Source organism: Bufo gargarizans, chromosome 3, assembly GCF_014858855.1.
Source record: "Bufo gargarizans isolate SCDJY-AF-19 chromosome 3, ASM1485885v1, whole genome shotgun sequence".
Taxonomy (NCBI): Eukaryota; Metazoa; Chordata; class Amphibia; order Anura; family Bufonidae; genus Bufo; species Bufo gargarizans.
The window spans coordinates 448,226,886-448,239,544 of record NC_058082.1 but is presented as its reverse complement, the minus strand read 5'-3'; the positions used below and the strand labels follow the sequence as shown (position 1 = coordinate 448,239,544).

The window sequence follows — 12,659 nt, the reverse complement described above, 5'->3', positions numbered from 1 at the left end:
CCTACACAATATTAAGGATAAACTGAATAGATAGATACACTTTTATCAAGTATATACTTTAAGTTTACAGCTTTCACACTGGAGCACACAACAGGCTGACTTCTATATATATATATATATATATATATATATATATATATATATACATACACACATACACACATACACACATACACACATACACACATACACACATACACACATACACACATACACACATACACACAGCGCTAAGGCTGTTTGTGTAGCTTCTTCTTACCTCTCTCTGGCTTCTGGGAGAGGGGCTGAATTTTGTGTTTTCTTGGAAACGGGATAAATGTACTGACCACTTTTCTAACCATTAACTAAAATCGGTTATATTATTAAATTCCCTTTAACCTGTCATAAAGAATGAGACATGAGTGTATAGTGTGCCTCTATTGACTTTTGAGAAGAGAGTATGAGCTCTTGGCAAGCTCCGCAGCGTGTGCAGCTGAAAATCCGCTACAGTATTGGCTTAACTGGGCGAGAAGCCTAGGTCAGCATTTGGGAAATACGGTATCTCCTTATGAACGTCTCAAGGCCTTTTGAAAGGTCTACCACTGACTTATAGGATGGTTACCTTGCATCGGGAGGCATTAGAGGCAGAGCTTGTTAAAGGGGTTATCCCATGACTAATGAAAAGAATGAAAACCAGGCAATAAATAGTTCTCGACAACCTCTTTCTAACAAAGCAACCAGCCCTGTACCTCACATGGACCCAGAGATCTCCCCATTTATTGCTCTGCTGGATTTATATCAAGCTGACAGCTCAAGGGGAGTGTCTGTTCTGCTGCAGCTCAGGGGGCGTGTCCATGCTCTACCTATCACAGCTCAGGAGGCAGCTGAATTATAAAACTGAGCATGTACGGCCTTCTCAGTGAGCAGGACAAAGAAATAAAAAATAAAAAAAACACTAGGCGGCACTATACATATACAGCCAGATTTATCATTGGCTAAAGTCAAAATAATGGAGAGAAAAAGTCGAAAAATTTTGCGCAATCGCTAAAACTGCGAAACAAATTGCGACTTTTATTGGCTCTGTGCTATGCTCGCCAGTTTTCTGAAAGTGGGCGTGTTTTCTTATGTAAATGAATCTCTAGACAGATTTACTATTGCGCCAATTTCAAAAGCAATTTCACTCCCGTGAGGACCATGCTTATCTTATGCGACTTTTTACTAGAACATGCAACTCTTCCAGAAACTGGATCTTATACAAGCTCAAAGTAATTAACTATTTCTAGCACCCTTATAGAATGCTTATTTCTGTCCCTTGGTTCACATGGTAGTCACTACTTTTCTGTCCTGGTTGTAAGTAGCTAGGGTTTAGTAGGTAGTATCTGGATAGACGTGTATTGTGTTGTACTTCACCATTTGTTGGAAAATGTAGTGTAGGAGGGTGAAAGCATGAGAACAATGCTCTAGAGGTTTACAGTAGAAGATTGTTCTCATGAACATATGACACTTGACTAATTCTAGTGCGAAGTATGACTATGTGAACAAACAGATATTTATACATACCGGCAAACAGATGATGACGTCTGTATGCATGACACTACGGCTTCTGGTATTCTGTTGGTTCTTTGCATTATTGGTATGTTTGGGTGAGATAATCTTGTTGTAAAACTGGGAAGGAAGCCATGTAGATGTTTAAGAGAAATGCAAAAGCTGTGTTCAGTACTTGGTGGTGCAGGTGGGCTATGTTCAGTACTTTCTAAGAAGCCTTTGTCTGTGTCAGATGCACTCTAAAGGAGTTGTCCAGCTTTTACTAAGTGATGGCCTTTTGGCCTATAAGGATTAGGCCATCATTAGCTGGTTGGTGAGGGTCCAACACCCTGAAGCCCCACCGATCAGCTGTTTAGGTGTATCTGCTTCATTGGAAGTCGGCACCGGAACTACACCGCTATGTCAACACTGCTCCGGAACTACACAGCTTTGTCTGTGTAATGAACAGAACTCATAACTGCAGCATGGTTCCCATTGACTACTGTACTGTAGTTTCTGGTGCTTACTTCTGGGAAGTAAGTGTTCTTTCCCGACAGTCGGCTGCTCATTCAATGAAGGAGACGGCGCATTTACATGCAGCGATCTCTTAACAGTATGAGGACGAGGGATCGCTATAGGGTTGCTCATACAGAAACATGGCTTCTGAGCAGCTGATTGCAGTTAAGACTGCATAATCTGCTGCTCAGAAACTATGATCGGTGGTGCCTGCACAAGCAACATGATCACCCGACGAGTCATCGGTGATTGGCGGCACATTTAGACAGATGGTCATTTCCGATAATCTAGACGATTGTTGGTGCGTATAAATGCACCGTTAGCCAGCATTACCTCTTAAATTGCTTGTTCGTGGTATTTAAAAAGAAAAACTCCCACAACTAGCAATTGTGATAATCTAATGAAAGAATGTTTACTCACCTCACTGCAGCAATGGTCTGCCCATGTGCTGTATGCTGCTGAGGCCAGTGGTGTCTGCAGTGTGCTCAGAACTCCCATAGAAGTGAATAAGATTTGTGTATGTGCAGCCACCTTGCTGTACAGTGTTAGAGGGGACCTTCATCCTGTACATAGGTTCTGGTCTAGTGGTCTTATTCGGGAGTTCATCACTTGATGGTGGTAGTAGTGCAGCATATAGTGCTTGTTTTGCGGTCAAAGCCACAGAGCTCAGAGTGTCATAAACTGAAACCATGATGCAAGTGTGAACAGAGCCCTGCTTAATTTACCATATAAGTGCTCCCAGCATTGTGGTATTGCTGCTGCTGTAGATGCATTCCCCTCCCATTCATTTTTCTCTGGCGCTGATGCCTAAAATTCAGCGCGCTGCAGCTATGGCATGGCGTTCCATTACTACGGCTGATGGGTGATAGAATAATAGAGACAGAATAAACATGGGAACAAAGATGTTTATTGCTGGCTGTGTCATTCTCCTTATTCGTCGGGGTGAACAAGTATCTCCGAAGTTAGGAGACAGATTGCCATAAAAAGGCATACTTCTGCCGAGCCGGGAGGAAGTACTTGGAACGACAGTGCATTCGAACTTGGCAAAGAGGAGACGTCCTCTGAGAAATCCCGAAAAGCCATATAAATTCAGAGTAGGTTTTCATTATGTGCAGCTCATTTTACAGTTTTGTCCTTATATAATAGAGAACCTAATGTAACAGTATATCTTGATTTAAAGGGGTTGTCTGGTATATATTTTTTAAATGTAAGGAATGCTTTAAAATAAAAAAGAAACCCCTTTAACCCCCTGCTGCCCCAGCACCTCCGATCCTATGGTCCCCGCTGGTCTCTTTATACTTCTGTGCAGCTGATTACGTGCCATCTAACCATGTGAACACTGCCGCCAATCACTGCCCTCAGTGGTCTTGTCTAGGTGACATGATCACCTGCATGGGAATATACACCAACTGGTGCTAGAGCAGCAGGAGATGCCTGCTGGCTGTACACTCCGCCATTGCTTAGGCGATCTCTTTTCAACCTCTTTCCCCCCCATATACATGCCTGCACGACTCGGCTGAGCATGCATGTGTTCTGAACGGGGGGAGGGGTGAAAGCTGCTGGATGAGATCAAACTGGTGTAAAGCTTAGTTATCCATAGCAACCAATCAGATTCCACCTTCCATTTTTCACAGCTCCATTGGAAAATGAAAGGTGGAATCTGGTTGCTATGGGCAGCTAAACCAGTCCTACTTTGATAAATCTCCCCCATAATCCCTGTGTCTATGTACATAGTTTGTTGTAATTATTTTTTTTTTTAAATAAACTTTCTTTCGCCTTACAGTTTGCATCAGTATTTGACAAACCAAAAACCATAATGCGCGAGTACAAGCTCGTGGTCCTTGGTTCTGGAGGCGTTGGGAAATCCGCACTGGTAAGTAACGTCTAGATCTACATTACTAAGGACCCTAAGATTGAAGGAAAGGACCACCACTAACCATTTTATTAATTACTTTACTCTTCCTGATAGATTGAAGGATGCAACTTTGCTAATATTCTTTATTTTAAGAATTTCATTTTAGGGTATATCTTTTATGCAGACTTTCTCCATGGTTACGGACCACAAAAAGTCCTGTATAGTCTGATCATGCAGTCAAATCCCCTTCATCTTTTTCCTATTTGTGTAGCAGTTGAAAAGGTATGGTTAACAAGTAGGGAACAGAAAGAAATATGACTGCAGGATCAGACTTAAAGGGGTTGTCTGTCCCGGCTTGGAGCTGACAACCCCTGGGGTCCTCTCTTGTCCACCTGAACATAAAAAGGAAAAAATACCACTCGCCTGTCCGCCGTCCCACCACTGTGACAGTCCCTGCAGTGTCGGTCTCCAGGTCTGCCATGCATGGAAGCCTGTTAGACCCTGCCAGATTCAGTGTCTCATAGGTATTCTACTGGCAGGCCTAAAAACATACCGCTCCGTATAAGGCTACTTTCACACTAGCGTTTTGGCTTTCCATTTGTGAGATCCGTTCAGGGCTCTCACAAGCGGTCCAAAACAGATCAGATTTACCCTAATGCATTCTGAATAGAAAAGGATCCGCTCAGAATGCATCAGCTTGACGAAACTGAGCCAAACAGATCCGTCCTGGCACACAATGTAAGTCAGTGAGGACGGATCTGTTTTCTCTGGCACAATAGAATCTGAATTGCAATCTTTAATTCCTCCAGCCTAACAGTGGTCGTACGTGTCCCGAAAGCTGCAGCACACAATAAAGTTACGGCTCTGCTGTGAATGGAGCTGTCCATGTGCAGTTTGGTATTGCCGTAGTCTTGCAGGAATTGATAAAAATCTGTAATTGATCGGATGAACGTTCGTCGGTGGAAATTTAACAACAAGAAGATTTTTGGCCGACTGATGGACTAAAATGTGTGCGGTCATGTCTGCAAAATGATCGATCACCAGATGGATTGTTTATTAAACCTACTATCTAATGTGTATGGACGCCTAAACTGACCCACAGAATAGAGACTACACATTTAGGTTCCATTCACACGTCCGCAATTTCGATCCACATTTTGCGTAACTGAATTGCGGACCCATTTATTTCTATGGGGCAGCACGATGTGCTGCCCGGACACGGAATTGCGGATCTGCACTTCCGGGTCCGCACTTCTGTTCCGCAAAAAAATAGAACATGTCCTTTTCCTTTCCGCGGACAAGAACAGGCATATTCTATTAGTGCCGGCAATGTGCTGTCCGCAAAATGTGGAACGCACATTGCCGCTGTCCGTGTTTTTCGAATCCATGGATGCGCAAAACACGTTGCGGACATGTGAATAGAGCCTAATGCTGTGTGGTGAATGACACAAAATATAAAAAAATTATAATAATTTGTTAAAGGGGTTATATCATGACAGACAATGGGGCCATATCGCTAGGATATGCCCCCATTGTCTTATAGGTGTGGGTCCACTGCTGGGACCTGCACCTATATCGAGAATGGAGCCCTGAAAGTGAAGGAGGGTGCACTGTGCATGCACAGCTGCCCTCCATTCATTTGCTATTGGGTTGGCGAAAATAGCAGAGCGGTGGCCGGTCATGCGCGGTGCTCTCCTATTCACTTCTATGGGGAGCCGCCTTGGTGGTGGCAGGACCCGGGTCAGTCACCACCTTGTGGGGCTCCGTTCTAATAAAAGTTAGAGGTTATCCGGAAGTAAAATATTAATGACCTATTCCTCAGGCTAGGTCATCAATATCGGATCAGTGGTGCACTTCAAGGATTAAATGAAAAAATAATCACCTTTTATTCACCCATGTGGGCAGCTCAACGTTTCGGCTCAGCACTAGAGCCTTTCTTAAGCTTGAGAAAGGCTCTAGTGCTGAGCCGAAACGTTGTGCTGCCCACATGGGTGAATAAAAGGTGATTATTTTTTCATTTAATCCTTGGAGTGCTGCCTATTTTTGATATATACACGCATACATATACACACACACACACACTATAGAGGTCACACATATACATACTACAGAGGTCAGATCTATATATTTTTTTTTTATTCCCCCCTCTAAAAACTGTTTGTAAATATTTATTTTATGTAAATAATATATATTTAACTGTTTGTAAATATAATACACTGCAATTCTTCTGTATTGCAGTGTATTACATCAGGTTTAGTACGACTAACCGAATGCCTATTAGATCCTGCTGAAACGGGTTTATTAGGCATCTCTGCCTGTGTTCCATTGTAGTGCCTCAGGCTACCATGGTATCCCCTTGGCATCTCACGATCGCATTGTGGGAAGGTGAGGGCGTTGTAATTGTGTGAGAGGAAGCCCCCTCCCTCCCTTTAACCACTTAGATGCCATTGTCACCTTTTTGATCATGGCATTGTTTGTTGGATCCCTGCAGTTAGTGGGTTGCCAGCTATGTGACATTGATGGCACGGGCACAGCTCTAGGATGCTGTAGGTTAGCCATCTTCCTGCTGTGAGGTATTATGGTACTCCATCACCTCCTGGAGGCCGCTGTAATCTGACATTTCTTGTGTATTGACTTTCATTCATTTCTGCTACTATAAAGCATGTACACACCCTGCTGTCCTTTCTATACGGACAATACAGGGAAAATGTCTTCCTCTTCTACCGATTGACATCTAAGTAATGAAATACATGAGGGCTTCCCATTGATGTGTGAAACATGAGAATGAGCGTCGGTTCTGCCGCCCAGCACAGCAGAGAACAGATGAGGCTGCAGGAAAACCTCTTCTCCTCGGCTTTTGTTTGGACAAGTTCATCAAACATTATGCAAGATCAAAGGTTATTCCCACGCAGCTCGTACATGTACAGATGGACGGCTATGATTTTGCTCATGTGCACGAGGCGATGGAACTTGTTTTCCCACTTAGCTGGAGTGCTTATCTGAGCACAATGTAGACACAGGTCATGCAGGCACTAACGCTCCCAGCCGGTTTGAGGTGAATACTGTATAGGGTGTTAGCCCTCCTGACATGTCAGTTCTAGTAAATAATCGTATTCCCTTACATTTTAAAGTTCTAGAGTATCTTTTATCTAGTTTTTTAGTCCTACTAGAAATATATGAATAAATTGACAACTGGGTGTGTCCCTGCACAGCCTCACATTGTCCAATCAGAAATCGGTACTACCCCTGTATGGAAAGTTGGAAACACTCCATTTAACAAGGCGAACAGTAACATTAGTTGTGAGGTTATTCATTTTATTTCTTGGAGGAGTAACAGAGGCACAACACTGCAGAGTCATAAGTAAAGATGATTCAGAACTCTTATTGCATGGGGAATTCATATATTTACTAAAACACATCAGCAGTCGTGGGTATTATATAGGACAACAGTAAGGGGTTGTCTGCTTTTGTTATATTGATCACCTATCCTTAGGATTGGACGTCAATATCAGGTTTGCGGGGAGCCAACACCTGGCACCCCCGCTGATCAGCTGTGGGAAGAGAACCCCAGTGTTTGTACGAGCGCTGTGCTCTCTTCTGTTGCCCCTGCAATGTTGACGGCGAACAGGTGTAATTGAAGTGAATAGGAGGGAGCCGTCCCATTGAAGTGCATAGAGATGGCGGAGCTGTAATTACACTGCTTACCGCTGCAATGTCGACGGAGAAGAGAGGCTAGGTCAGCAGTATAGCAAAAGCCAACAACTACTCCGGTCATCTGCTTAGTCAGTGTGAGAGCGCTGTTTCGTGGCTTTTCTTCTTATGTACACTGTAAGACTACCTGAACATGTGGCGGATCCTCCTGCATAAAAATCACAGCATTATACAGTATCATTTCACGAATCTCACGTACATGTTGCTTTTTCGTTACATGTGCAAAATGACCTGCTGATTTTGAAATCCGCAGCATGTGCACCAAAAAATGCGAGTAACACATGCGGCCTTTGGTGCGGAAATGCATAAATCCACATCGAAATTCATTTGGAATTTCTAAAAGATGGCCCACAAGCCATGGGCAGGTAGTTTGGAACTGGCCATAAATGTTAGATTAATGTGAGGTGAACCTGCAGTGCATCTAATGTATATGGGCGACTGGATATCAACATGGCGATCCTTTTGTTAGGTGAGATAAGTGTCCGGCAGCGGTTTATGAAATATAGACCGTGAATCTCTTCCAGCATCAATGTAACTAGGTAAATAAAGGATGTTCCAGCTTTTTGATGGTTTTTGGCCCTTCCTTAGGCACCGCTCCATACGTTTTGCAGCAGCTGTTCCTGGTATTGCAGCTCACTGCTGTTAAGTCCCATTCTAGTGCATGAGACTAAGCTGCAGTACCAGGCACAGCCACTAGGACAAGCACTGCACTTTGCCTGGTAAATGATGAAGGGGAATGCAACCTCGATGAACTAGTGCATTGTCGTCCATGAAGTTGAAATTAGGCCAGTGTAGTTCATGCAGAGTATGGGCTTGGTACTGTACTATTCACAAAGTGTAGGGCAGTTCTGTATTGACCACACACACCTGCCCACACTGTAACACCACCACCACCAAAGGTTCACCAGTGGCTGATGCATAGTGCTCTCACTGACCTTCTCCAACATTGTTGGCGGCCATCATTTCTGCTCAGCGTGAATAGACTTTCATCAGTGAACAGCACTGAGGCCCACTGGCCCCTCGTCCAGCTTGGATGATCCAGGGAGCATCTACGACGATGATGCCTGTGGTCAGGTACCCTTGCAGGTCGTCTAGCACGCAGACCACATTGATGTAAACGGTTTTGAATGGTCTGACGTGACACTTGGGTGCCTCTCACCTCTCTTAAATGTGTCTGAAGTTGTGTGGCATTCATCATCTGGTTCTGCAGGGCATTGTTCACAATGAAGCGGTCATCAGTGTGGGATGTGGCCAATGGATGTCCACTTCTATGCCTCTCTGTCACTCTTCCAGTCTCTCTGTATCTCTGTTGCAACCTACTCATGACACTCCTGTCTGAGAACATTCTGCTTGAAGCCTCCCAATGGTGAGGTACTGTTGATCAGTTGTTAGGTGGTGTTTTGGTCTCATGATTTCAAAATGTGAACAGCATGATGATGAGGAGGACAGTTTAATTACCAATTCTAATTGAACCAGGAAACTTTATTGGGCAATTCATGGATCAAACACCTGTTGTGAATTTTGTCGTTAAGCTCATTGTTAGAGAACATAAAGTTGTGCTAAAACATTGAACAGTTGGACATGTGCATTCAGAAGTTTAGAGAAGGTCACATTAAATTCACCTGAGAAGGTTAGAGTGCATTTTAGGTTCACCTGGAAATTTCACCCACAAGCCAAATATCCCTAGCTTTTTGTAAGTAGTGTTTTTGTATATATATGTGTGTGTGTGTGTGTGTATGTATGTGTGTATGTGTATATATATATATATATATATATATATATATATATATATATATATGTGTATTATCTATCCACACATCAAGTGAAGAGTTATGAGTATCTGTACAAGGAGAGGCTAAATGATGTCAGTATATGAAAGGGAAGGTTTAAAGCGTGATGTGTCTGCTACGTGAGGAGTGGCACTGAGACGCTGTGCTGAAGCTTAAGAATCAAGTAATATATACAATAAACCTTCCAATATCTACATCCGACATTATGCAAAGATCTGTACCGCATCTTGTAAAAGTCCTACGACCTCAACAAGACGGGTGAATGTGTAGAATGTAATCGTGGATTTATATTCCTCTCGTGCCGGTGAACTGTTGTGTAATTATTATTATTTTTTTTACTCTTTGTTAGACGGTGCAGTTTGTTCAAGGAATTTTTGTGGAAAAGTATGACCCTACCATAGAAGATTCCTACAGAAAGGTAAATGTCATAAAGAATGATTCCGCTTGGGGTCCATTCCGCAGGGATCTGTACTGGGACCAATTTTGTTTAATATCTTCATAAGTGATATTGCAAAAGGCCTCGATGGTAAGGTTTGTCTTTTTGCTGATGACACAAAGATATGTAACAGGGTTGATGTTCCTGGAGGGAAACGCCAAATGGAAAAGGATTTAGGAAAACTAGAAGAATGGTCAGAACTCTGGCAACTGAAATTTAATGTGGATAAGTGCAAGATAATGCACCTGGGGCGTAAAAACCCAAGGGCAGAATATAGAATATTTGACACAGTCCTGACCTCAGTATCTGAGGAAAGGGATTTAGGAGTAATTATTTCAGAAGACTTAAAGGTGGGAAGACAATGTAATAAAGCAGCACGAAATGCAAGCAGAATGCTTGGCTGTATAGGGAGAGGTATAAGCAGTAGAAAGAGTGAAGTGCTTATGCCGCTGTACAGAACACTGGTGAGACCTCACTTGGAGTATTGTGCGCAGTACTGGAGGCCATATCTCCAGAAGGATATAGATACTCTAGAGAGAGTTCAGAGAAGAGCTACTAAACTGGTCCATGGATTGCAGGATAAAACTTACCAGGAAAGGTTAAAAGACCTTAATATGTATAGCTTGGAAGAAAGAAGAGACCGAGGGGATATGATAGAAACTTTTAAATACATAAAGGGAATCAACTCGGTAAAGGAGGAGAGCATATTTAAAAGAAGAAAAACTACCACAAGAGGACACAGTTTTAAATTAGAGGGGCAAAGGTTTAAAAGTAATATAAGGAAGTATTACTTTACTGAGAGAGTAGTGGATGCATGGAATAGCCTTCCTGCAGAAGTGGTAGCGGCAAATACAGTGGAGGAGTTTAAGCATGCATGGGATAGGCATAAGGCTATCCTTCATATAAGATAGGGCCAGGGACTATTCATAGGATTCAGATATATTGGGCAGACTAGATGGGCCAAATGGTTCTTATCTGCCGACACATTCTATGTTTCTATTCACGCGTCTGTATGAATGGGTCCACAACCGTTCCGCAATTTTGCGGAGCAGGTGCAGACCCATTCATTTCAATAGGGCCGCAAAAGATGCTGACAGCACACTGTCTGCATCTGTAGTTCCGTTCCGCAGCCCCGCAAAAAAAACATAGAGCATGTCCTATTCTTGTTTACAGACAACAATAGGCATTTCTATCACAGGGCCGTCCAAGTGCGGTCCTCAAAATGTGTGAGTGCACATGGCTGGTGTCCGTGTTTTGCGGACCCTTAGATTGAACGTTTATGTGAAGAGAACTTGTCACTAGGAGTTGTCAGTATGATGCCCTAATCAGCGTTAAACTACTGGGTACAATTGCCCCCGCTAAACAACGCCCAAAGCCCCTTTTCACCAATAGTGCTGCTTTTTGGGAGCATAATAAGGATGTATCAATATAATATACAGACAGAGACTTAGACCGATAGGTAAGAAGGTGCCATCAGTGGGTAACGTTATCTCTCACAGTGGCATCTATCAATGGTTTGAATATATGGGGTAGCAAGAGATCTGCTGCGCCTTTAGACGGGCAGATTGTCGAACGAACATTCACACGTTCCCAATTATCTAGCTGTGTCGTGGGCTGTGTAAAATTTAAAAAGTGAAAAACCTTACTAGTGTTTTAAATGTCCTGCCACTCTGATCCCCACTGAATACTGCAGCCATTTCCTGGCTGCAGTGGTCATGTTCTGTTCCTACATTCATGACTGCTGGGACCATTGATTGTCTGTAGCAGTCACATGAATGATGAATGTGACAGCATCTTTGGAGGCTGGTGCGGGACATTTTTAAAGGCGGGGGGGGGAAATGTGTGTCTCCCCCCCCCATATTTATATAGCCTTCTGTGCCATATTTTAAAAATAATGGAGAACTGTATCATAGCCAGCATTAAATGAAATGTGTCAGAGCACAGTACCTCGCAGCTTGCTGTATATTGGATTGTGTAGCCACATATCCACAAGTGCTGACCCCTGTCCTCCACCAAAAACGCTTGTTGTGGGCATGTGGATCTTGGAGCAGTGGACAAAGAAGGCCTGGTCGGATAAATAGCATTTTCTTTTACGTCATGTGCACTGTCAAGGGTGGTCGTGTCTCTTACTAAATGAAGAGATGGCACCAGGATGCACTATGGGAGGAAGGCCAGCTGGTGCACACTGTCCTTCAAATCCCCCAGATCTCTATTCTATCGAGCATCTGTGACGTGTGCTAGAAAAACAATCCCTGGAGACCACACCTCGGGGTGTTCTGGTTATAACAAGTTGTCCCCTATCTAGAGGATCGGGAATAAGATTTGTGGGGGTCCTACTGCTGGGACCCCCACCGATCACAAGAATGGGAGCCACGTGCCATGTGGAGCCCCCGTGAAATGGACAGAGTGGCTGGTCGGAAAAGTGCGGCACCGCTTCATATTTCTGTGGGAGTGCCAGAGATGGCCGGTCGCTGTACCCGTTCTCGTGATTGGTGGGTCCAGTGGTATCACTATCCTGTGGATAGGGGAATACTTATGACCCCCTATCCCTATAGGATTTGCTGCTATTGTGTTGATGCCAGATACCAAAGGACCCCTTCAGAGGTCTGGGGTCCAGCCTTGTTAGGTCAGAGCTTTTTTTTTTTTTTGGGCAGCATAAGTAGAATCTACACAATATTTTGCAGTGTGTATAATATTATAATATACTCATCTGTATGTGTGAATGTACATCAATATTATTCATGGTTTCTTCTGGTATTTCTTCTTAGCAAGTGGAGGTAGAAGGACAACAATGTATGCTTGAAATTCTCGATACAGCTGGAACTGTAAGTCACTTGGCAGTCTGTGC

At 43.4% G+C, this 12,659-nt stretch overlaps 1 protein-coding gene across 2 annotated transcripts in view; it reads left to right on the top strand.

The window, feature by feature from the left end:
- LOC122930275 (ras-related protein Rap-1A) overlaps positions 1-12,659 on the top strand; it is a 50,140-nt gene that overhangs the window by 20,940 nt on the left and 16,541 nt on the right. For both annotated transcript variants that reach the window (XM_044283521.1, XM_044283522.1), the window contains exons 3-5: positions 3,803-3,892; positions 9,725-9,793; positions 12,580-12,636. In XM_044283521.1, the coding sequence (XP_044139456.1) occupies positions 3,836-3,892; positions 9,725-9,793; positions 12,580-12,636 (183 nt within the window). In that variant the 5' untranslated portion in view covers positions 3,803-3,835. The remainder of the gene's footprint in view (positions 1-3,802; positions 3,893-9,724; positions 9,794-12,579; positions 12,637-12,659) is intronic.